Source organism: Ziziphus jujuba, chromosome 2 (genome assembly GCF_031755915.1).
Source record: "Ziziphus jujuba cultivar Dongzao chromosome 2, ASM3175591v1".
Classification (NCBI taxonomy): domain Eukaryota; kingdom Viridiplantae; phylum Streptophyta; class Magnoliopsida; order Rosales; family Rhamnaceae; genus Ziziphus; species Ziziphus jujuba.
The window spans coordinates 28161165-28184471 of NC_083380.1; the positions used below are offsets into that span (position 1 = coordinate 28161165).

The 23307-nt window shown below is 33.8% G+C and overlaps 4 protein-coding genes across 18 annotated transcripts; 3 read left to right on the forward strand and 1 right to left on the reverse strand.

Moving 5' to 3' along the window:
• Nucleotides 1-23: 23 nt before the first annotated feature.
• LOC107415854 (uncharacterized) lies at nucleotides 24-9561 on the forward strand. Of its 3 annotated transcripts, none has more exons than XM_060814512.1 (13): nucleotides 24-1556; nucleotides 1662-1839; nucleotides 2881-2993; nucleotides 3157-3258; nucleotides 4212-4281; nucleotides 4863-4918; nucleotides 6308-6358; nucleotides 6677-6781; nucleotides 6952-6996; nucleotides 7309-7417; nucleotides 7738-8004; nucleotides 8870-8956; nucleotides 9087-9243. In XM_060814512.1, the coding sequence occupies exons 1-13, from the start codon at nucleotides 213-215 to the stop codon at nucleotides 9104-9106; spliced, it is 2547 nt and encodes an 848-aa protein (XP_060670495.1). In that variant the 5' UTR covers nucleotides 24-212; the 3' UTR covers nucleotides 9107-9243. The 3 variants fall into 3 exon arrangements, with proteins under 3 accessions (XP_060670495.1, XP_015879743.3, XP_015879744.3); XM_016024257.4 differs by having other exon boundaries at nucleotides 25-1556; nucleotides 7738-7940; nucleotides 9087-9561; XM_016024258.4 differs by having other exon boundaries at nucleotides 25-1556; nucleotides 7738-7866.
• Nucleotides 9562-10416: 855 nt separating this feature from the next.
• Nucleotides 10417-17324, forward strand: LOC107415855 (isochorismate synthase 2, chloroplastic). Of its 13 annotated transcripts, none has more exons than XM_060814589.1 (19): nucleotides 10420-10602; nucleotides 10723-10950; nucleotides 11419-11687; nucleotides 12073-12190; nucleotides 12295-12411; nucleotides 12515-12661; nucleotides 12928-13002; nucleotides 13097-13165; nucleotides 13756-13874; nucleotides 13984-14041; nucleotides 14570-14680; nucleotides 14867-14951; nucleotides 15185-15282; nucleotides 15500-15592; nucleotides 15710-15828; nucleotides 16254-16304; nucleotides 16416-16465; nucleotides 16839-16877; nucleotides 17011-17324. In XM_060814589.1, exons 1-15 carry the CDS (start codon nucleotides 10486-10488, stop codon nucleotides 15797-15799), a joined length of 1794 nt encoding a protein of 597 aa, XP_060670572.1. In that variant the 5' UTR covers nucleotides 10420-10485; the 3' UTR covers nucleotides 15800-15828; nucleotides 16254-16304; nucleotides 16416-16465; nucleotides 16839-16877; nucleotides 17011-17324. The 13 variants fall into 13 exon arrangements, with proteins under 13 accessions (XP_048329404.2, XP_060670574.1, XP_060670572.1 ...); XM_060814586.1 differs by having other exon boundaries at nucleotides 17016-17324; XM_048473446.2 differs by having other exon boundaries at nucleotides 10421-10602; nucleotides 15696-15828; nucleotides 17016-17324.
• Nucleotides 16976-19240, reverse strand: LOC107415842 (pectate lyase). The gene is made up of 4 exons (XM_016024246.4): nucleotides 18886-19240; nucleotides 17992-18643; nucleotides 17495-17737; nucleotides 16976-17209 (listed from the first exon to the last, which is right to left on the reverse strand). Exons 1-4 carry the CDS (start codon nucleotides 19080-19082, stop codon nucleotides 16991-16993), a joined length of 1311 nt encoding a protein of 436 aa, XP_015879732.2. The 5' UTR covers nucleotides 19083-19240; the 3' UTR covers nucleotides 16976-16990.
• Nucleotides 19241-21018: 1778 nt separating this feature from the next.
• Nucleotides 21019-22997, forward strand: LOC107415852 (legumin B). The gene is made up of 2 exons (XM_016024255.4): nucleotides 21019-21325; nucleotides 22115-22997. Exons 1-2 carry the CDS (start codon nucleotides 21217-21219, stop codon nucleotides 22783-22785), a joined length of 780 nt encoding a protein of 259 aa, XP_015879741.2. The 5' UTR covers nucleotides 21019-21216; the 3' UTR covers nucleotides 22786-22997.
• The last annotated feature ends 310 nt before the right edge of the window (nucleotides 22998-23307 follow it).

Consider the following 23307-nt stretch of genomic DNA (forward strand, 5'->3'; position numbering starts at 1 on the left):
GAAAAATGATTCATTACGCGCTAAAAGTTAAAAAAAAGGCAAAAACAAAAAAATAAAGCAATCTGCAAAGCGAGAGAGAGCCAGTGAGTCGCAGGTCCTTTCCTTTCTTTTTTGGTTGGAAGCCCTAATAATCCAATTCCAAACCCTAATTTCCAATCCCCTTTTCTCAGTGATCTCAGCTTTTTCTATTGAAGTAAAAAACCTCTTAGCGTATGGACCATCAACATCATCATCATCATCATCATCAACAACAACAATACCAACAATGGCGTCCTATACCTCAAATCCAAGGTAACATCTGCCCTACTTGCTCCTTTTGTCACTTCCCCTTTTGCCCTCCTCCTCTTCCTCCTCCTCCTCCTCCCCATCCACCTTTCAACCAAAACCCTAGGTTCGCATTCGATGCTCCCAATCACTCTTTCCAAAGACCTGGTTTCGACCCGTATCATGGTCCGGTAGCTATGAACAGTCCCCTTTTGGGGAACCCAAATGATGGTTTCGCAAATCCGAGACCTTGGGGTAGAAACCCATATGAGCAAAACGCAGCGTATAGAGAAGGTTTTGCTGCTCCTCCTCCGCCACCGTACGATTATGGTGGTAATGGATTCGTCGGTGTTGAGAGCGATAGGAGCTTTAAGAGGCCGAGGGTTGATGATTTCGGTTCCGGTGGTGTGGTGGGCGAGTTTAATCCGAATCCCGCGGGGACTTCTTGGGACGATGAGCGAAGATTGAAGCTTATTCGCGAACATGGTAGCGTTCAGAGTGGGTTTCAGGATCCGGGACTGGGTTCTGGAGAGAATATAAGACAGAGAGAGGAGAGTGACTTAGCCTCCGGGCAAAAACATATGCTGACTAATAATACTAGGAATGGTTTTCAGTTAGATGCGAACAAAGATGTTGATTCGAGAAATACAGGTGGAGCTGAGAGCTCTTTCCATCATTTTCAGACCCATGTAGCCAAAAACATGAATGATCGTGTTCCTTGTGCTGATTCTGAAGTTGGTAGTGCTAGAGATTCCATGCCTGCCAGTGAACAAGCATATTCACATCCGAATAGCTGGCAAGGTCCTCCATACAATGATCTTGGAGGAGGTGCTATTATGAACAATTGTGATCCCAACAATCAGCTTCCACCACAATATGGTCTGCAGCGTGATATGAATGCTTATGGCCCGCCAACTGATGTGAGGCAACCAGTTGAGATGAATTTCCCGTTGCAGGATGTCAATCAGGGTTCATTTGGCAATCATCATATTCGTGGACCCGGAGGTTACTTTCAACGTCCTGCTGGTGGTGGCTTTGTTCCTGAGAACATGGGTCATACGCAGGCTTCTCGGTTTTATGGTGGGCAGCCTCCTCTTCCTGCTTCTCCACCACCTCCTTTTCCTATGGACCCGCCATTACAGCCGAAATCGTCAGCGTTGTTTCCTGTTCCTGTGAGTACCTCAGCAATGGTGTCTTCATCTTGTTCACCCATTCCTGAAGCTCAATCCTTGCAACAGCCTTATTTTCATGCTAAGACATTCATGCCTGCATCTGCTACCTTTATCACTGAGGTATTTCTGTCTTCTTATATTCTTTATTGTATTGGCCTACATTATGAATGTATTTTTAGCTTTCAATTAGACAATTAAAAGAAAGTGTATTGCTTTTGTCCCCAGGATTCACAAGCCATCCATAGAACATTATCAAAGCCATATGCGGCAGTGGAGCAACCTTTCCCACCGAAGCAATCTTCTTCGAATAAACCTACAGTTGTTGATGCTTCCCGCTTGTTTAAACAGCCTTATCGATCATCTCGCCCAGATCATTTTGTGATAATTCTTAGAGGGCTTCCAGGTTGCAATTTTATTAATTGTTTATTTATTTATTTATTCTCGAAGTTTGAGAGGATTATTTATTTATAATCTTACAGAGTTGTACTGCTTAGTTTATGGGGATAATCTAGAGGATAAGTTTATGAGCTAAACTGTTTGTTATAATACTTATTATTTTCAGTTCAAGTGATATTTTATCAATATGTGTACTTGTGAATTTATTTCTGTTGATTGATCTGGTTGTTTTGGAATTTCTGTCATTGATTGATTTATCTCCATAAATTAAGTCTATATGTTTTGTTCCATGTGAGTCAAGAATAAGGAAAACTTTCTAGGAGTGAAAAAGCAAAATATCATAAGATACTGAAGTGAATTTGATATTCTGGTTGTTTGGGCTTCAGTTAATGTTCAAATATTAGTCATGTTTTTATCTATATATATATATATATTTCTTTAATAAAAAAATTGTTCTCTAATCTCAAGTTTGTAATTGTGTTTTTATATCTTTTTCAAAAAAATTGTTCTCTAATCTTAAGTTTGTATCCATGCTTTTTATGCCTTATGGTGTAAATTTGTTTAAATGGTTGTTCAGTTTACCTTGATCCTTGTTCTACTTGAATTTTGTTATTCGCATTTATTATTCTCCGAGTTTTACATAATTTAGTTGTTCTTTTTGTTCTACTTGAATTTGTTATCCTCATTCTATTTGAATTTATTAATCCCCGAGTTTTACATAATTTAGTTATTCTTTTATTGTACGTGGAGGAACAGTGCAAGAATTGTGTGAAAAATTGAGCTGGTTAACTTATAAAGTTTTAACTGTGCAAGCTAGTGACTCCTTTTCTCATCTAGAAGGTAATTTAAGTATGTTAGAGTAAACACTTGGACTCTGAGTTGATTGTTATAGTTTTGTTCTTAATTTAAACTGATGTAACACCTATAGTCGGTGTCCTTGTGGTTCGCTGGCTACAGAAGTAAGAGATCAAGCTATGCCATGCCATGATGTTATTTAGTTTTGTAACCATATTATGGAATCATAAAAAAATTTCCTTTCTACTGTCAGGTAGTGGGAAGAGCTACATGGCAAAGATGTTGCGTGATGTAGAGGTTGAGAATGGTGGTGATGCTCCACGAATTCATTCTATGGATGATTATTTCATGACGGAAGTTGAAAAGGTTCTTACTTGTTACTTTCAGTTTGTCTTCAAAGATCACCTTGTGGATTTTCCTTTTAAGAATGCTCATCATGCATCTTTTTCTGTGGTCATGTTCTTTAATGTTTGTTACTGAGGTTTGAATGCTTCAAATTTTTGAATAATTGTTGTCTTCCATCCTAAAGGTTGAGGAAGCTGATACTTCAAAATCTTCTAGTTCTGTCAGAGGCAAGAAACGTGTTACAAAAAAAGTGATGGAGTATTGCTATGAACCTGAGATGGAGGAGGTAATGAAATTATAAATATAATTAATTGTTTTAGGAGTATAAGATGTCAAATACCTCCATATTTGTGTCTTTTTATGCTAAAGCTTATCATGTTAGAACATAAGTTTGTCTTTTTTCATTAAGTTGGTCTATCTAGACTTCTTTGCAACAGACATAACATGGTACTCCTGGCAAAATATGGTAATTATTCATGATGAGAAAGAAAATTTGTGCGCATTGTAATTTTTCATGATGAGAAAATTTGTGCACTTAATTCTGACTATGTTGTTCTGCCTAGTTACCACCATTCCTTTTTGCAAATAAATAATCTGGTTTTTGCCATTCCCTATTAGAAAAGGCTGCTATTATCCCTCTGCTTGCTAGGAATTGATGGCAAGCATACTTCTTTATATTTGAGTAATGGTCTATCAAGCAGAGGATTGCATGGAACACTAGTTTTCTTGGCCCAATGGATCCCTGTACTTCACTTTTTATGATTGCTGAAGAATGCATGATTAATGCTAGTTTTCTTATAGTAAATTAATGTTGTAACTTGCAGTAGGTTTTATATAAATATTATATATTTGATATACAGAAGCATCATAAGTATAAATATTCTTAACAATGCTGCTTTACAGGCATATTTTAGAAATGCCAAATAAAAATTACTGAATAACTTCTGTTGTCACATGCTTGCAATTATGATGGTAGTAACTTGTGTTATATGCTGCATGTGAATCAATGTGCTTAAATTACCTTCTATACTTCCTATAGCTTTGTGGCCCATTGAGACTTTTACGTGTCTGGTCTCAATTACGATTGTTATATGTTACCTACTTCTATTTTCCCGTGGGTGTGGGATATAACTGTTGGTATGGTTCTGCTCTTGCAGTTGCGTTGCTGCAGAATTTCTTTTTACTTAAAATGTGTCATTTTTCTGGCCTGATTATGATGCTGTTATGATTTCGTAACAGGCTTATCGGTCAAGCATGCTAAAAGCATTTAAGAGGACCCTTGAGGAGGGGGTTTTTACCTTCATAATTGGTATGTATTTATTTTGATATCGCCAAAATAACTGGAAATAAGCTTTCATGTTTCACAATATTATTTCACTGTCTCTTTTCTTTGCATTGCAGCCATTTGTAAATTGGACAATATTGATATTTTTCTAGAGTTACTTGTAATTTTTGTTGTAACTTTTGTATTTAATTTGGTACCTGTTTCCTCTGGTCTGGTGATGTTGAGAGAATGTTTTTTGTTATTCTATATCTCATTTCTGATGGTGTGGTGGCCCCAATTCAAAGACATCTAGTCTCCTTTTAAACACTGTAAATTAAAACTTATTTGAGTTATTGTTTAATTTGGGAAGCTGAAGTTATCTTTTGCTTTGTTTAAGAAGGGGAAAAAAAAAAATTATAACCCATAGGCGTAAGAATAAGATAAAAGCGATTTAATAGTTATGGAATGTTGGCATGCCAGGGCTTTTAGCAAGCAAATCATCTAGTTTGATTTTAGATTTAAGTGGTGGTGCAGTGTGCAAGCACTGCCCTCATTTTCGCTAACCAAAGATGCAGTTTTATTCGGCTATTGACCCTTTTGTTGGTGATATGTGTGCTTCGTCTTAGTGGATGACCGCAATCTGCGGGTAGCTGATTTTGCTCAGTTTTGGGCAGTTGCAAAGGTATACCCTCAATTCTCTCTTTCTCACAACCTCTGCCATGCGTTCTGAAGTGTCGACTCAATATTTCTGAAGTGCACTCACCTTCTTCATGTGAAGTGTCAGTGGTGGCATTCACATCTCATTCACCTTATGTTGTTTTGTGAAAATTAGTATTTTGTTCGGAGTGCTTGTACAAAATTCAATTCCTTTGAACTAAATCAGCAACATTGTGAATTTAATTTAAGAAAGTAGTCTTATAGTCATTTTGGTGCAGACAATGAAATAGGCTTACAGAGAGCAATCTTGGGTTTATATTTTTCATTTTTTATTTTGATTTTTATTTTTATTTTTATTTTTTGTGTTCAAGTATTTGGGTTTACATTTGATTTGCTATCATAGGACATTTTATATTATTGTCAACTATACAAATGGAGTCTTGTCAATTTAGACAAATGGAGTCTATCTTTGTTATTATTATTGTTATTTTTTAAATTCAGTATTAAAGCTCATCTTGTATTTAGATTATACTTTCTTATAGTATTTTTCTGCTAGCTGGTTGACTAACTTTGATGGCCATGCTGAACATATTCTGTTTTGCATACAAATAGTTCCATGCACATAGTGTTTCTTCATAATTGGTTGCGTGATCTACCACTTTCTTGGCTTTTTGCTTTACTGGATTATGGTCAGTATGATTGTTCATTGTTAGTGGCAATATGAAAAACAGACTTTGCATACTTATAGATTTGTTGTTTTTTGCACTTGTGTTCCTGATATGGTATGTTTTTCTACTTTTGATTTTTGTGTATTATATATTATCTATTATTTTGTATAGCCATGGATATTTTGCACTTCCGAATTTTCAGTATGGTATGTTTCTGTATTTCTCCAATTTTCTGTCAGGATATGAGGCTTTGTTGATTTTATTTTATCAGTTTATCTCATTAATCTTTAATGTTTTTGTTCTATTTTTTAAATAATACTTTTTACATTGTTTGATGATAATTGATCTAAGTTTCATAACTAATTTTAAGATCAATGTTATCAGAAAAGTGCCACATGCTTGACATGTTTTAATGCGCATATGCTATATCATATGACCATGCCAGCACATGTTTTGTTTAATCATAACAATGGAGGAAGTTAGGAGTTGCCACCCCTTAACTTAGTCTGCTGCCATGCTAACTGGTATATGCAGACGCCTCCTACATTATGATGAAACATTTCATGCCTCTTTATGAATATTGCGATGGCAAAGATGGTGATAATTTATTTTTATCATATGATTGTGGGTAATTATGGAGTGGTCAAACCTGATTTTGTTTGCTTTTCTTATAGGAAAAAAAAAAAAAATTTATAGTGTCATCTACTATTATTTTGCTTCACTGATTGCTATTGGTTTTCTTGCAGAGTTCGGGATATGAAGTTTATATATTAGAGGCTTCCTACAAGGATCCTGCGGTGAGCTTATTCTCAGTGATCCATTTAAATTGAACCGTGCAAGAGTACTTTGTGTCACAAATTTGTATTAATGTTCATCTATCATATCCAACTGTAATGCAATGCTGGGATACTTTTATGTCAACACCTCTTACAACTGAAAGTGATTTCTTTACTAAATAAATTTTTAGTTCTTGCATACTGTTGGATAAGTTTACAAATTAGTTTCTTACGTTGCGTCAGTGACATTAATGATTGTCTATCCTAAGAAGTGTTCATATTGTTTAAATTGGCAAAAACCCACATTGAGAACTTATCTTGTACTTTTGAAAATTTTAGGGCTGTGCAGCTAGGAACGTGCATGGTTTTACCCAAGAAGACATACAAAAGATGGCTGCACAATGGGAAGAATCTCCAGCCTTATACCTGCAACTGGATGTTAAGGTTTGCTTGAGTGGAGTTTTAGATTCTATGTTTGGTTAGGGTATTAATCTTCAAAGTAAAAACATAGATTGAAGGAATTAGCTTGTGAAAATAGGCTTTGGGATGCCTTTATATTTACTTGTATCTTGCATGTGTTCCTGCCTTTGATGCTGTTTTTTGCTGGCTTACAGTCATTATTTAATGGAGATGATTTGAAGAAAAGTGGAATTCAAGAGGTAATTCAGTTACAACTTACACTAATTTATTTTTCCTATTTATTATGTATACAAAAGCTAAGAGAAAGTTCCACATCATCATAGTTAAGATTTACCAATCAGTGGAGGTTGATCATGTGCTTGTATTGTTCTTATGATAAAATATATCTATGGCATGTACTAGAATATTTTGAAAAATGAATAAAAATGTAGGGAAAAAAAAATGGAATATAAAAAAATGTGGTACAGCAATATTCATCTGTTAACTGTGATATGGAACTTTAGGTTCTGTGCTCTTAATTTAACTTCCTTTTTGGTTCTTATATCTGCCAGGTGGACATGGATATGGAAGATGAAGAGAATGATGAACACCTATCTGGATTGAAAGAAAAGAAGCCAGATAAGGTCATAGCACCTCCCGTTGCAAAAGATGCACCTGATGGTAAGTTTTGCTTGTATAATTTGCATATTAGTAATTACATGTCATGGGGGTTGATTTAATCTAGCATCACATGTAAGTTTGACTTTTTTTTTATTATTATTCTCTGACTGCTCGTTCAACGCTCTTTCAATTTTGTGGACATTTATGTGTCTCATTTGAAAAATTGCTATACAAAAAATAAATAAATAAATAAATAAATGCTATAAAACTCTATGGTTATCTTCATCCCATGTTTTACAAATCCACAAAAATCATCCTTATATGCAATATGATTTCTTTTATGCAAATGAATATATATATATTTACATTTTATGCTTTAGGTTCTTCAAAGGATGGGCAGAGCTGGAATACTGAAGAAGACCATGCAATTGAAGTGAAAGAACTGGGTAGGAGCAAATGGTCAAATGAATTTGATGAAGATGATACAGAACGGACTGAAATCCCAAAGGGTAATTTAAATGCTCTTTCTGGCTTAATTCGAGCTTATGGTAAGGAAGCAAAATCTGTTCGCTGGGGTGACCGGGTATGTGTTATGTTCGTCCTGGATGCTGATTGTTTTTCTCTCTTAGACTTTGATGACATATTAGGTAGCACTCCTTATGTTTAAACTATATAGTTATCTCGCTCTTGTTTTATGTTTTATTATGAATAATTATGTCAAGTTTACTGGAAGTGTTTTCTGAAGTATGAGGTTGCCTTGAATACTGATTGATTTCCTATCAGAATACAAGCTGTAATGATGGTTAGGAAGATAAAGTTGACTCATGAATGATTTGCAGATTAGTTTAGTGTGGGATATATTACATGCTAGTTAGCTTCAACAGCTGTTTGAATATATTGCAATTTGCAATGTGTTTCGAAAAGTGAACTCTGATTCTGTTGAGAAGATGCTCTTGTGTAGAGAAAGGAAAAGAAAAAAGGGTTTAAGAGAGAAGATAAGATAAATTAGATACTTAGGATTATCCTTGTTAGATTTTGAAATTCAAGGAATATCTGTTAAGAAAAAACTCGTAGGTGAGAGAGCTTAGCGCTTTTTTAGCCCAAATTTTGCCAAGTCCATGTAACAGAGAATTGGGCAATTCAGTTATGAACACATGAATCTATTGTGCTGCTGTTTGGTAGCCAGTGATCTTATTGAACTTTTTCATAATAGAGTTGCCATCATCATAACTGTGTGTGTATCTTGCTACTGCCCTGCAAATAATCGTTTCATAAGGCTTATTCTTGAAATGAAAAATTCTCTCCAGGAGAATGTTGCTATTACCACGTTTTTAACTTCCAATCACTCTTAAATAGTCTGGTTGCTTTTTGAATGTTAGCTACTAACTTGATCATTGTAAAGATTTTCAAGTAGCTATTCAAGATATTTTTAGGTTCTGGCATTCCATGACCAAAAATCCAAACTCTGTCAGTGTGTCTAAAATGTATCAACTTTACTCATCTTTCATTCAGGTGGGCTTTTCTGGATTTTTGATAGGCGCAGCAAAGAAGGCAAATATGATGTCTCTAGTGATTGGACCAGGAGCTGGATACAATTTGGTATCTTCTCGTTTAGTTAAAATTTTGTTGCTTACGAACTAATAATATAAAATCAAAAAGTCTCTCTAGACAAGGGCGGCAGGGTTAACATCACAATCTGTGTTTGTATTGTTGCTTCCAACACTTGCAGAAATCCAATCCACTGCCTGAAGAACAAGGCTCCTCCATGTCTAGCCAGAGTAATGGCAAGTCGAAGACGCGGAGCGCATTTAAGGAGCAACTTCGAGCAGAGCAGGAATCGTTTAAAGCTGTCTTTGAAAGACGGCAACGACGGATCGGACTTGATCTGGAGGAAGAATAGTTGTGGTTGGGAAAATGTTTTGTTATAGTTTTGATAGAGAATTGCCATCTGTCACCAATCGGGAATTGTTTGAGCTGTGCAGCGTGTTAGTGGTCAACTTTTGAAAGGCAGACCAATGACATGCTGCCACGTCACTTGTGAGGAAGCTTGTGAAGAGAAGCATTTTGCTTTTTGACGATGGGATTAGTTTGGCTATGTTGCCTTTAGAAGACTATGGCCATTGAAACAACTTGCTTCAATCCAATATTTGTAAAATAGAAGAATATTTCAATTTGTGGAATACAAATCTGCTTTGTTCATATTACCAACTTCCTTTCTATGGTTTACTAAATTCAAAATATAGATAATAAAATTATAAGAAAATTCTTAGCCAAAAAGTAAAAGATACACAATAGATGTTTCAAAGAACATATGGGTGTTGATGAGGATATCAAAGAAAACAAAATCCAAATATTGACCACTGGATATGGTCAAAAGTCAATTTTTTTTTTTTTTAAATAACATGGAAAATTTAAATCTACATTTGATTATATGCTTATTTAACAATTATCTCTCAGTTTGACAATAAAAAATTGTAAAAAAGAAAAAATGTTTGATAATTAATGTCCTTAATGCTGACATATACAAAATTGTATAATTAATAATCATTTTAAAACTTGTTGATAGAAAAATACTAAATAACAAAATTCTTGTTTGACTTTATTTTTTATTTTGTTTTCAAAACAAAACTCAGTGTCTCATTATAATAAAATATTAAAATGACAAGACTTTTGTTTAATAATAATAAGATAATAAAATTTAGGACAAAAATTAATTACAAATTCACGACAAAAAGAGTAGGTGTAAAAATGTGATTGCATTACGTATAACGTGTCACAGTACCTACCAAGTTAAAGATTAATTGCTATAAATGAAAAAACCAAAACTTTTTTTTTCCCTTCTGAAACCAAAACTTTTTTTTTTTTTTTTTTTGGTTTCTTTGTCTTTTATAAGCCTCCATATAAATGTTCACAGTTTAAAAAGTTTTAATTCCATTGTTAGATGTATATATAGGCCTATTCACAGACTCAAAAAGTGGATACAAACACACATATATTTTTTGTTTCTCCCTCTCTCTCTCTCTCTCTCTCTCTCTCTCTATATATATATATATATATATATTTATTTATTTATTTTATTTCTCTCTATCTATCTATCTATCTATCTATCTATCTGGAAAAACTCTCTAATGGCCAGCAGCAGTTTTCGTGCTGCAGCAAGACACTACTACCTTCCACCAGATTCACATGTCAAAAACCTGACTCCTTTGCCAATTTCTATTACCTTCAGGCACTTTCCTCTCCATGTAAGCTCCATTCACTACCCTCTTCATCTTCAATACTCTTTTTAAAAAAAAAAAAAAAAAGTTGTGGAAATATTAAGTAATTTATTTATTTATTTTTGTTTAATTTTTGGATGAGAGCAGCAGCAGAGGTACTATAACCAGTTATGTTCTTCTTCAATGAACGGTTGCCAAGGAAATAATAATCCAACAATTCAATTGCCAGTTAAAAACATCGAGACCCGTACATTCCCAGCGGTTTCATCAAATGCATTGGCAATGGAGAGTCTCAAATCCGCCATTTCACATTTGAAATCCCAACCACCTCCTTCTTCTTCTTCTTCTGCTTCCTCTGGGATTATTCGTCTCCAGGTAAAATTTACTAAACTTTCAAAACCATAAACCACTATTATTCAAAACGTTCCTTTTTTTTTTTTTTTTTTTCCCTTATCTTTAGTCTCGTGGTGGGCCATACAAACACCATCTATTGAATCATGAATGGTGCCACGTGGATATTTGGCATTGGACAATCCGTTTTTGCATTCTTTTTCCTTATCCTGCATTTCTACCATGTAATTAAGGAACAATAGCAATAATAAAAATAATAAAAAGAAAATGCAATTCAGTATGGTATTTTTGGATGTGATTAGGGAAAAAGGAAATATATATATATATATGAAATTAAATTTTTATTTGCTCTACTGGTACAGAATTTTAAATTTTCCTACCCATATTTTGTTTTTGTTAATAGAATAGTATTTGAGAAAAAAATTTGCGAAGCCATTTTTTATAGCTAATAAATAGAGTCTTTGTGTTTGTGATTGAAAAAAAAAAAAAAAGGTGCCAATCCAGCAGCAAATAGAAGCAATTGATTGGCTACATGCCCAAAATCAACTTCTTCTTCCACGCTGTTTCTTCTCCGGTCGAACCCAAAGCGCCACTTCCAATTTGTTTATTGATCGCATTGCCAGCTATGGAAATGCAAATGGGAATGGGAATGGGAATGGCTCGGTTGTAAATAATTTGATCAGTGTTGCTGGTATTGGCTCTGCTGTCTTCTTCAGGCACATCCATCCTTTCTCATATGCTGATTGGAAGTCCATCAAGAGGTACATTTTGTTTACATTACGTATATTGTTGCTCTTTTTTTTTTTTTTTTTTTTTTTTTTTACTCTTTTTCAATAATCTCATTTTATATACATTATTTTTAATTTAAATTAATACCCATATTGAACTAAAACTGAAATTGAGAGCCTTAATAGGGGAAAATTAAAAATTTAACAAGTTAGGTGGTCTTTGAGATAAAATGGAGTCGCTAAAAATATGGCTAACCATTTTTCTTCAACTCTAACTAATTTAGTTGATTACTCTTAGGAAAAATGATATTTTAACAATTTCATGTTAACCCATTTGACTGGATATGAATCTGGTCCAAAAATTGTTTTATAGTACAGGACTTGTAAAACATAAATGTTTTCATTTCTTGATTTTAAGGTTCCTCTCAAGGGAAAGCCCACTAATTAGAGCTTATGGGGCAATACGTTTTGATGCAAGAGCTGACATATCTACTGAATGGGAAGAATTTGGTTCATTTTACTTTATGATTCCTCAGGTAGAAACGTGATTTTCTTTCAACATTACTTGTTGAGTTTTGACCACTTGGCCAAGTTTCCTGTTGCTATTTATCAATTGGCTAGATTAGATGCTAAATGACAGGTTGAGTTTGATGAGCTTGAAGATTATTCAATGCTTGCTACAACTGTTGCTTGGGATAATGCACTTTCTTGGACATGGGACAAGGCAATCAATGATCTTCAAGCTACTATGGACCAGGTCTCAATATTTCAAATTGAGTGAGCTTTGAATGTTTGGTATATATACCTGGAAGGTTTGCTATTCAAATCATAACTTTTTATATGGATTCTTGATGTTGCAGGTCTCTTCAATGGTTGTAAAGTTGAGAAAAGAAGTTCCTAGGACATTCATATTAAGCAATAATCATATCCCCAGTAAGGCATATTGGAAGTCTGCTGTTAACCAAGCTTTGCAGATAATAAGCAGAAGTGACACAGAACTTACTAAGGTTAATAGTGTATATGCTCGGCTTGTTTTTAAGTGTTGACCATTTCTGGTTGCGAATGGAATTCTTTTACTTACATTAGCATGCTCAAAATACATCCATAGCATTTGTATGGCAAGCAGTGTTCTTTTACTACACTATCCAGTCTCTTCGTCCTATCCCTTTTTGTTTTTGTTTTGTAACTACATATCCCTCTTTGTAATTATTAATATTTTTTTAATCTCTACTTTGTTGCGTGTTAATTAATCAAATTTGCCTTGGGAACTCAGGTTGTATTTGCACGTAGCAGCAGAGTGATAACTACTACTGATATTGATCCCATAACCTGGTTAGCTTGCTTACAGGTATTTTCATTTCTTGTATAATAATGGCAAATTTTCTCTCTTACAAAATCTGGTAATAAGTTAAGATTGCAATATATATTGTAAACTTCTGCAGGTTGAAGGTGAAAATGCTTATCAGTTTTGTCTTCAGCCACCTAATGCACCTGCATTTATTGGAAACACGGTAAAGATCATAACATATCTCATTAGGTTGAAGGTGAAAATGCTTATCAGTTTTGTCTTCAGCCACCTAATGCACCTGCATTTGACGGAAACACAGTAAAGATCGTAACATATCTCATTATTGGCTAACTTTATGCACATCTTGTGGTGAAATACCTATGCAGTTTCATTACATCCATTTTTTAATGTTGATAATTCTCTGATAAATTGTATTCTTTATGGTTTCTATTGGTTTGTGAACATTAATCTCAAAAACTTAGCTGATAGGAACTTGACTTTTGAAGTAGCTAAACTGAATTTCAAGTTGGAATGCTGACAAGGAGAATCCCCATTAGGGGTGTTTGATTTAACGTTCCTCCTGAATATCAGATAAAAGTTATCCATGCTTACTGTGTCTTGCAATGTTACATTTTTTCTGTTTGACTGCGAACCTCAAATTCTCCTCCTTTATGGCTGGCATTTTCTTGATATTACATTTTACCAAATATAATTCTCAACTTGTATTTTTGAAAAAATATGAATTAGAGAATTATTAAGCATTAACTTATTTTGAACAATTGTTTTTCTTGACTTGAATGATTTTTCAAATAGCCAGAGCAACTGTTTCACAGAAAATGGCTTGAGATTAAGAGTGAGGCTCTGGCTGGAACCCGTGCCAGAGGTGAATCAATGCCTGTAGATCTTCAGATAGAACTCGACTTACTTTCCAGGTCTGTTTTTAATATGTTAAGGTCATTTACTTGTGTGACCATTTGAATTGTTTTCTTCCAGCTAACAATCAATTTGTATCATATTTTATCTTTTTAATTCATTATGCAGTCCAAAAGATCACCTTGAGTTTACCATTGTGCGAGAAAGCATAAGAAAAAAATTGGAGGCAAGCTTACCATTGATTTCTTTATATCAATTTTGTTTGAAATCAAACAGTTATTCCTATCTTCTATATCAATGGATTTTTTATTATGGAGTGAAAGAAACTTTCTCTAATCTGCTAGTTTTTGCTGCCTTTGGGTTGCTTAAGGGCAAATATGGTGTTTAGCTCTGTCAAAAGCTCGATTAATTCATTTTCTTTCACTGAGTTATATAATATGGAAGCTTAAATACTTTGTCTGCACTGGTATGCATGCCTGGTTATGAGAGTGACTTATTTACAAACATATTACTGTTTTAAATGCTTCTTTGGTCTTTTTCAAAGGTAGCAGCGCTACCATTATTAGCATGGCCTCTTATTATAATGTAATATTAATGAACTGGCTATTGGTCTTCTCTTTATGGTAAAAGCAACACTCTATAGGATGCCACAGGACATGGCATATTTGTACTGACCCTAGCAAGCCTTGTAGTGAGTACTTTAATTGGATTGAATTTTCTAGACACTTAGATATGTCTCGTTTCTCTTTTCCAGGATGTATGCAGTGATGTGGTAGTTCAACCTAAGAAATCGATACGAAAACTCCCAAGAGTCCAACATTTATATGCTAAATTGGCTGGCAGATTAAGAAATGAAGATGATGAGGTAAAAACAATACAAAATCTTTTCTCAAGTGGTCAAAATTTTCCTTTTCAGCGTCAAAATTTGGATTTTTGATTCACATATATAAAAATTTTAAATACTTCACACTATCCTGGACTCATAATTTTCATGAATTTGCAATGTTTAGATGTTACAAATTGTTCTGTCACTTCTCTGTTTCTGTTCCAGTTTGAAATTTTATCTTCTCTTCACCCAAGTCCAGCTGTATGTGGATTTCCAACAGAAGAGGCACGAGTTTTAATTGCAGAAACAGGTACTTGTATATGTTCCTACATCCTTTTGTGGTACTAGGGTTTTCCATATTTTTTATATCTTGGCCTCCAATACTTCGTAATATCAACTAGTATTAGTTGAGAATTAACATTTTAACCTGAATATGAGGATTCAATATACATAAATGTATACCTTTTTAAAGAAGATAATGCGGTTTTGTCATTGTTTGATACTCATAAAACAAACATTTATATATTTACATGTGTTTTTCAGAAGTATTCGACCGAGGAATGTATGCTGGTCCTGTTGGTTGGTTTGGTGGAGGGGAGAGTGAGTTTGCTGTTGGCATCAGGTCAGCATTAGTGGAAAAGGTAAACTGATAAAATTTCCATAATGGTCTGCCAGTTCTTTTCTTAGTATGGCTTAAATATTGTTCGAACTAATTGGACTACAAAGTGAGCAGATAGTAAGGTTTAAGTGGTAGTATGCTGTTGTAAAATATTTTTGTTATTGTTGTCATTACTGTCATTGTTAAAGGCATATTTTTATTACTATGCCAATATAATTAATGTAATGTTGGATCCCCAGGGCCTTGGTGCATTGATCTATGCTGGAACAGGAATTGTAGAAGGCAGTAATGCATCATTAGAGTGGGAAGAATTGGAACTCAAGATTTCTCAGGTGAGTGTCAAATAGTGTTCTTTATCAAATATCAGTCTTATTATATGTACGATACATATGCAAGGTGGATGTTCACACTTAACCTATTTGTATAATTTACAAGTTCTGTGGTGGCAGGTGCTAAAAACCAATTTTTATATGTTTGGTTTATGTTGTAGTTCACCAAATTGCTTAAACTTGAAGTTCCTACAAGATAAAGAAACTTGATTATTCAAGGACAATCCTCGACTGAGAAGGTTAGTGGTTCTGAATGTTTTGCTAGAACTCTTTGAGTGGTGTTATTCTTCTTTCCTTCTGGCTTATGCGGGAGATATGAAATGATAAACAATAGGAAAAGAACAAGAGAAAGAGAAGAATTATTGGTGGGTACATCATGTGTAATTAAAATTCATGTGGTCAGAAACTAGTGCCAACACCATTCTTGTCCCCTGTTCTTATCTATTTTCTTTATAAATGGCTGACTTGACCTTATACTCACCATCTCCCTCTCTCTCTCTCTCTCTCTCTCTCTCTCTCTCTCTCTCTCTCTCTCTCTCTCTTTTCTTTTCCCTCTTCTATTCTTTTAATATGTCTCTTCTGTTTGTATCTGGAGAATTCTTCAAGAGGGCTATTGCATGGGATTTTAATGCTTATTAAATGGCCATATCCTCTCTTCTTGCAGTGATGATAATGGAAGTCTGATTTGAAATCCAACATCAGAATCATTTATCTGGTACTTAGAATCATCTCCTTTAACTCATATTGGTTATAAGCTTACTCATAAAATTGCTGAACATAGGTTTGCCAGTTTGTGCTTGTTTCATTGCTTAGCTTATTCAAGCAGGTTCACAAACCTAAACAATCCACTTTCTATTCAATCTTCAAACGCAACTGGTAATTCATGACAAATTTCAATATTTTCACTTTCGGGTGGACTTGCGAAAGTCAGTCGCAGTTCCTGTTGTTTTCTGATTTCTCTATGACTTCACCGAAGTAACACTTAAAGGAAAATGAATGAGGCCAGGAAATTCTAATGGTTGGTTGACTAGAAGAATATCCCCTTTGTGACAACACCACCAATATACTTGAACTTTTTCTTGAGTACCACGCAAAAGTTGAAGAGGACTAAAAAATTATATTCTATGAAGGACAATAACTTACAAACTAGAATTAGCTAATTAGAAAATATCAATTATCATTAACATTTGTAAAAAGTTGTGTATTTTCCCTCTTGTCCTAATCCCATCTTCTCTTTTCCCCTTTTCAGGCAAAAATCTTCTGAAATAGAGACTTCAAAACAATAAGAGTAAGTACTTAATTTTCTACTAATTTTTTCTTCTTTATCGCTACAACCTCTGTTTTACGAACAGGGTTCAGTTTGATCTCCATGTATATGTACATTACTGTTGTTCATACATATTAACATGCCTTATCTTTAGCACAGTTAAGAGCACCTGCAAATCTTGTGAGCCTGGCCACAGATGTGCCAGGCTTGGCAGGGATCATATCCTTATTGGAGAGATTGTTAATTTTGCTTCCAGATTCAACAAAGAACGCTCCATTCACCATAAGATCCCCCTCGGAACTCCAATTCCATGATTTCCACTCACTCTCAGGTGTATAGCCCCTCTTTGTCACCTAAATCATCAAGGAAACAACATTATAATTTTCTTTACTTAAAATATGATGTGTATGCATGTAAATGCATATATTTTATTACCACAACGTGATTGTGTTTTTCTGTTTTTTGTTTTTTTAAAAAAAAAAAAAAAAGGAAAGAAAGAAAGAAAGAAGAATGGTTAATTGGTTTTTTCTTATATGATACTCGTTTGGAAAATGTTTGTGTAGAGAGGTCCAGAAAAGTGAAGAACCTGCACAATTCTTATACATAATGAGCCTATGGAAATCTAGCGTATCCATTACCTCTTTACAAAATGGGTTTGATGGAGCAACAAACCGATTGCCCTGGCTAACGATGGTAGGATGTTGGCTACCACCAATGGCATACATGAGCCAATGGGTATAGTCATTGTTGACAACATGGGCAAAGCCCCACCTGATCCTTGGCATCCTCTGAACCAAACCGTTACCAAAATGGTTGAAAGCCAGAGTTACTTGCATCACCTCATCATCCGGATACGTATCACTTCCACCAAACAATAGCACCTGTATTTGCGTACATACACAGTCACCGTGCTGCTTTCATGCATCATTATATACACACGCACACACATTTTAAGTAAAACTTTCTTTGTAACCCTTTAGATTTTGCTTAATTGGCGGGGCTTCATCTTTTAAAAGCAAATTCAAGAGCTATGGAATAAGCTTTTACTTTAAAACTCACACATAAGCTTTTCATACTATATATGCCATAGCTTTCGCTTTTGGCTAGCAGTTTGGCAACTAGCCATGGATATTACCTCGTTGTGATGAGTGAAATGGCAGTTTGATATGGTAACGGCAGTAGACGCCATGATCACATCGATGAGTCCATCTTGGCAGTTCCACATAGAGATGTGATCTATCCAAACATCTGAGGATCCAAACAATGAGATGCCATCACCATCACTGTGAGTTCGAAAGCCGAAGTGATCGACAGAGTCCCTAATCATGCCTCCATTCCCGGCCTTATTATCATGGATATGCAGGCCATGGATGATCACATTTTTCACAAACTGCAGAGTGATTTGAGCGCCATTGGCAATGTGGACGTTAGCACCTCGACCATCAATAGTCTTGTTGCTTGTCACCATTAGCTCTTCACTTAGCTTAATGATCATGTCGTGTGCAAATATGATCCAGAGGGGCTGAGGCTGGAGCACAGCGTAACGTAGTGTTCCTGGTTTTGGGTTCAACAAGTCATCGTCCGAGGAATCGGTGACTACATAGATCTCCCCTGCTTTGCCTCCTGTTGCCTTATGTCCGAACCCTAAAGCACAGTCAGCTAACCTCTTGCGGTTTGTAGCCCAATTTTTGTCACATCTCCAGCAACGATCAATTGGGTTTGTCGCCATACAAGGACCACTATATTTATTCAAGCTCCTCCTTGTGCTATTTAAACCATCCAATGCCCTGCAGATTTTTTACCAAAAAAGAACTAACTAATATAGTTTTGGCTACCTTGATATACATATTTAGCCGATTTGCTAACATTTTAGCATTTTAACATCTTAAAATGATCAATGATAACGACTTTAACATGAATAGAAATGTATAAAAAAAATAATAATAATAAAATTCTATAAATCAATGCCAACATTATACAATGTTCATGAAAAAATAGCTGTTTAAAAAAAAAAAAAAAAAAAACTTACTTGTGTACTTCCTTGTTAAAATTTTGAGTAACTTGTTCTGGGTGCGGATTATACGCTGCACGGGAAGCTTTCTTGGCTTCTCGAGCTCGGTTTTGCCATACCTCATCAAACTCTGCAATGTTAGCCATCAAGGCCGGAAAGAATGCAACCAAAAGAAGGCATAGAATTAGCAATTTAGGCTTGGCATCTTCTTCCATTGTTGCCTCTCTTATTTTCAATTTTTTTTTAAAAAAATTTTTTGTTGTGTCTTTTTGTTTTTATATTTTTCTGTTACTTACATTTTTTGGATTTTTTTTTTTTTTCTGTGTGTGTGTGTGTTTTCTATAATGGTATACAAAATCTAACAAAGGGGTTGATTTGAAACCAGTTAAAAAGTTTAGTAAGTGTAATGAAAAAAAGAGCAGGTTATATGGAACAGAATGAGGTCTAAAATGAAGCAAAAGAGAAATGGGAAGTAGGGAGGCAATAGAGGGGAACCAACTCCCCAATTTTAACGGTCAACTTCCAATTTTTCTTTCTATTGTCTTATTGAAGTCAAAATAGGAATTTCAAGCAAGCTATATATTTTCACTACAATGGTCAAAGCTTAAAAAAGGCTTAGAAATGCATCGTTGTGGAAGAGGTTGAATTGGGGTCCAATAATATAGGATTGTGTTGGTATTTTACTATGTACTTTTTATTGAAAGTATTATCGAAGTCAAAATAGGATTTTCTAGTAAGCTATATTTTCACTATAACGGTCAAAGCTTAAAAAAAGCTTAGAAACCCATTAATGGTGTGGTGGAAGAGATTGAAATGGAGTCCAATAATATGGGATTGTGTTTGGTATTTTTCTATGTACTTCGATTTTAAAGATAACGAAAAAACTTCTTGGCATTTACCTTTTTTTTTTATTACTTTAAAATTTGTAATTTCTCTTGTCACTTTCGCACTGATGGATTGGCTATTGGCTTATATTTATTATTATTATTATTATTAAAAAGATGGAAAGTTATTTTGCTCTCATTTTGCGTTAAATTGATCCTTTTTAATATATTATATTTTACAAATAATAAAAGTTATCAACTTTTTATTTTTGGCTTTCCGATTTTCCCTTCTAATTTCCAAATTTAATCATATTATTGGCTTCGAGAAGTGGTGCGTACATATATATATATATATATATATATATGGAGGTTGCTTTAACATATCCAAAGTATGGAATGAAATTGAACGCTTCACAAAATAAATAAATAAATAAAGCACAAGCAGCACAGTTAGTTTTGCATAATATAAAAAATTTTAATAATAAAATAATAAGTAAAAGGAATGAAAGGAATAATTTATATTCTGTAATGTTTTGATCCGATCATTAGTATAGATGAAACGCGCTACACGTTGCAAGCTAAAAGACTCAGAGGTCTAAAGCATATCTACAATTTGGTAATTGGCATCTGACAACCAAAAATAATAATAAATCGTATAAATTAAATGTTATCACATTGGCGTGCATGTGCATTTAGTTTCATGCATTTGTCAAACCAAGAAATTTTTATGAATGATGTGGCATCAATATAATATATAAACTGTAGATTAATTAGTTGAAAAAATTTTATATGGTTATTCAATTAAACCTACCTCATGAGTCCTCAATGGATCATGGAGTAGCTTTGCTATTGTTGTCTTAAATAATGAATTTCAAATATTCAATCCTAATATATATTTATACACATATAATTTATAGAGAAAGAACTCCCACACATAACAAATGCTGTTATGTATAAGGTGTTCATTTTATTTTTAGATTTAATTATACAAACTAGAAAGTTAATTCAAAAGTAAGTAGCTGTGCTATTAATTTTAAATTTCAATTTATATACATATATATATAGAGAGAGAGAGAGAGAGAGAGAGAGGGAGAGAGGAAATTAGCTAGCTACCACATAACAAGATCTATTACGTAGAAGGTTTTGTTTATTTTATTTTAGGCTTAGTTAAACTAGAAAGTTGATTGGAAGGTAAAATGAGAGGTTGTTTGGAGAGGAAGAAATAAAGCAAAGAATCTAACTTTTTCCACCTCATGGGAATTGGGAAACTAAAATACATAAGCCACCGCCCGTAGGTTAACATTCCAAGAGGGGAAAGTTTGGAATAAGAATGCATAATTCCCACAAGCTAAGCTTTGACTTTGAACCTCATATCATGAAAAATCCCATTTTGTACTTATAATATTTTCCATTCTTATAAATACACTGATATTATTGCATTCTTCATGTACATATATATCATTATCATCGTCATCATCAATCTCTTTCCATAATCATATTCGTTATATCGGTAGACAGATCATCCATGGCAAACGTTAGAGGAACAAGTAGCAAACCCGGAAGCGAAAAGATTGAACCTTCTGCAGGTTGGTCAGACGACTCAAATAGCCAACATCTTCTCGTTGATCTTCCTGGTATTTTCTCTTGGCCAACATCTTATATTTTACCACCATTTATGAACATCTTTATGATCACCATATTCTAGATATACATATATAGTTTTTGATATTTTGAGATTATTAGTAATTTCTTTTCTCGTGGAAACTAGTCAGGTAATATATACTTTGGTGCTGTGGACTGTTTGTGTTTGTGTAGTTATTTCTTGTTTTCTTGGAAATTCATTATTTTTCCCAAGAAAAAGCATAATATCAGGTTTTTGTATTTCTTTATGGAGAGGATGAAAAGCCCACTTAGTATTAGCTAATGTTACAGGCGCACCGAGTTTGATGTAACAAATGATATGTTAATATATTCTTGTTTGAAAAATTAGTATAACCTAAATAAAGTAAACCTTAGAATAAGTGAATTCAAATATAAACCAATAAATAATATATTGCCACATATTTGGAAAATAATTTTTAGTATTTTTTAGCATTATTTAAAAGGCACAATATAAAATCACAATCTATTTACTAATAATTAAAGGAAAACTTTAGTTTTTTATTTCTTTTTATTTTACAGTATTTATGTATATATATTCTATAAATTTTCCTATAAAATGTATGTATGTTAAAATTTATGTATGCAACATTTTACATGTAATCGTAAGCAGATTATACATAATTTTTGTAACAAACTTTTATATATTATAATTGCAAGCAATGCTTATTAATTAAACAAAAAGAATTTGATTTACTTTTAAACAATTGTTCAATTTTACTTTCTTTCTTTTTTTCTTTTTTTTTTTTTTGGGTTATTCACAGGATTCAAGACAGAGCAGGTGCAAATACAAGTACTTAGCACTGGCAACCTAAAGGTCAGCGGAGAAAGGGTAACATACCAGAATAAAACTGTTAGTTTCGACCAGACCTATAAGATTCCAGCTGCAGAAAATGCAGATATGAGCAAAATCACAGCCAAATTCGATGGTGAAATTCTTTACGTTACAATCCCCAAGAAACCAAAAGAAGAAGAACAAAAAAAGAGAGATGAAGAACAAAAAGAAGAAGCGACTCCGAGCTTAGAGAAGAAAAAAGACGACGTCGTCAATGGTCTTGAAGAAAAAAATAATGCTACACAGCAGCAAAAACACGAAGACGAAGTAGTACCGAAAAACAAAGAAGAAAACACACAGAAAAAACTTGAGAAGGACGAAGTGAAAGACAGTGAAGCAAAAACACAACAAAAACCCAAAGACGATGAAGTGAAAAACAAAGAAGGTGACGAGAAAAGTAGCAAGAAGGAAGAGAAAAAATTGAAGGGAAATGAGATTAAGAGATTTTCCGAAGAGGATGTGAAGAAATGGGATGATGATGGAGATTTTCTAAGTAATACAGTCAAAATATTGAGCCAAAACAGAGGGATTTTATTAACGGCTGTGGTTGCATTTTCATTAGGGCTCTTGCTATCCCGTAGGTTCCAAGCTGGACGTTGATCATGATCACAAGTCTCTTAATTTGATCTCTCTGTCTCTGGATATTATATGTTCTTCTTCATGGTGTATATACATATATATATATACACCTTTGTTTCATGTCTTATATAGTTCAAACATATATATCATATACATAGAATCACCATATGCTTATTTAAGCTTAATTATGGTAATTAATTTCAACTAATATTAAATACTTTATATTTCATTAATTAAGTTGATTAAGAGATCATAGTACTTCATTGATTATAGCGGTATTCTTGGTTAACTGATTATTAGTTGGATTGTTTTGTTGAAAAAATTGATTTGGTTTGGTTTTTAAACTTAAAAATCTAATCCAAACCATACTGAATAAACGTATTTCTAATATATTTAAAAATATATATATATATTTTTTTTTATATATATATATATATGGTTTTTTTCTATTTGTGGGCTCACCAATTTAAATATTAAAAAATTCAGACCATTTACAATGGAAAAAGCTTTAAAAATGAAAAGGCACAAAAAATTAGAAAAGAA

Coding starts and splice junctions, on each gene's coding strand:
- LOC107415852 (XM_016024255.4), top strand. CDS start 21,217: ATGGCAAACGTTAGAGGAACAAGTAGCAAACCCGGAAGCGAAAAGATT. Junction 21,326..22,114: donor TCTTCTCGTTGATCTTCCTG/GTATTTTCTCTT, acceptor GGTTATTCACAG/GATTCAAGACAGAGCAGGTG.
- LOC107415842 (XM_016024246.4), bottom strand. CDS start 19,082: ATGGAAGAAGATGCCAAGCCTAAATTGCTAATTCTATGCCTTCTTTTG. Junction 17,738..17,991: donor ATTTCACTCATCACAACGAG/GTAATATCCATG, acceptor ACGCAAATACAG/GTGCTATTGTTTGGTGGAAG. Junction 17,210..17,494: donor CAAACCCATTTTGTAAAGAG/GTAATGGATACG, acceptor TTGATGATTTAG/GTGACAAAGAGGGGCTATAC.
- LOC107415854 (XM_016024257.4), top strand. CDS start 213: ATGGACCATCAACATCATCATCATCATCATCATCAACAACAACAATAC. Junction 1,840..2,880: donor AATTCTTAGAGGGCTTCCAG/GTTGCAATTTTA, acceptor TTCTACTGTCAG/GTAGTGGGAAGAGCTACATG. Junction 2,994..3,156: donor TCATGACGGAAGTTGAAAAG/GTTCTTACTTGT, acceptor TCCATCCTAAAG/GTTGAGGAAGCTGATACTTC.
- LOC107415855 (XM_060814589.1), top strand. CDS start 10,486: ATGGCCAGCAGCAGTTTTCGTGCTGCAGCAAGACACTACTACCTTCCA. Junction 11,688..12,072: donor GATTGGAAGTCCATCAAGAG/GTACATTTTGTT, acceptor CTTGATTTTAAG/GTTCCTCTCAAGGGAAAGCC. Junction 14,952..15,184: donor AGTTTTAATTGCAGAAACAG/GTACTTGTATAT, acceptor TGTGTTTTTCAG/AAGTATTCGACCGAGGAATG.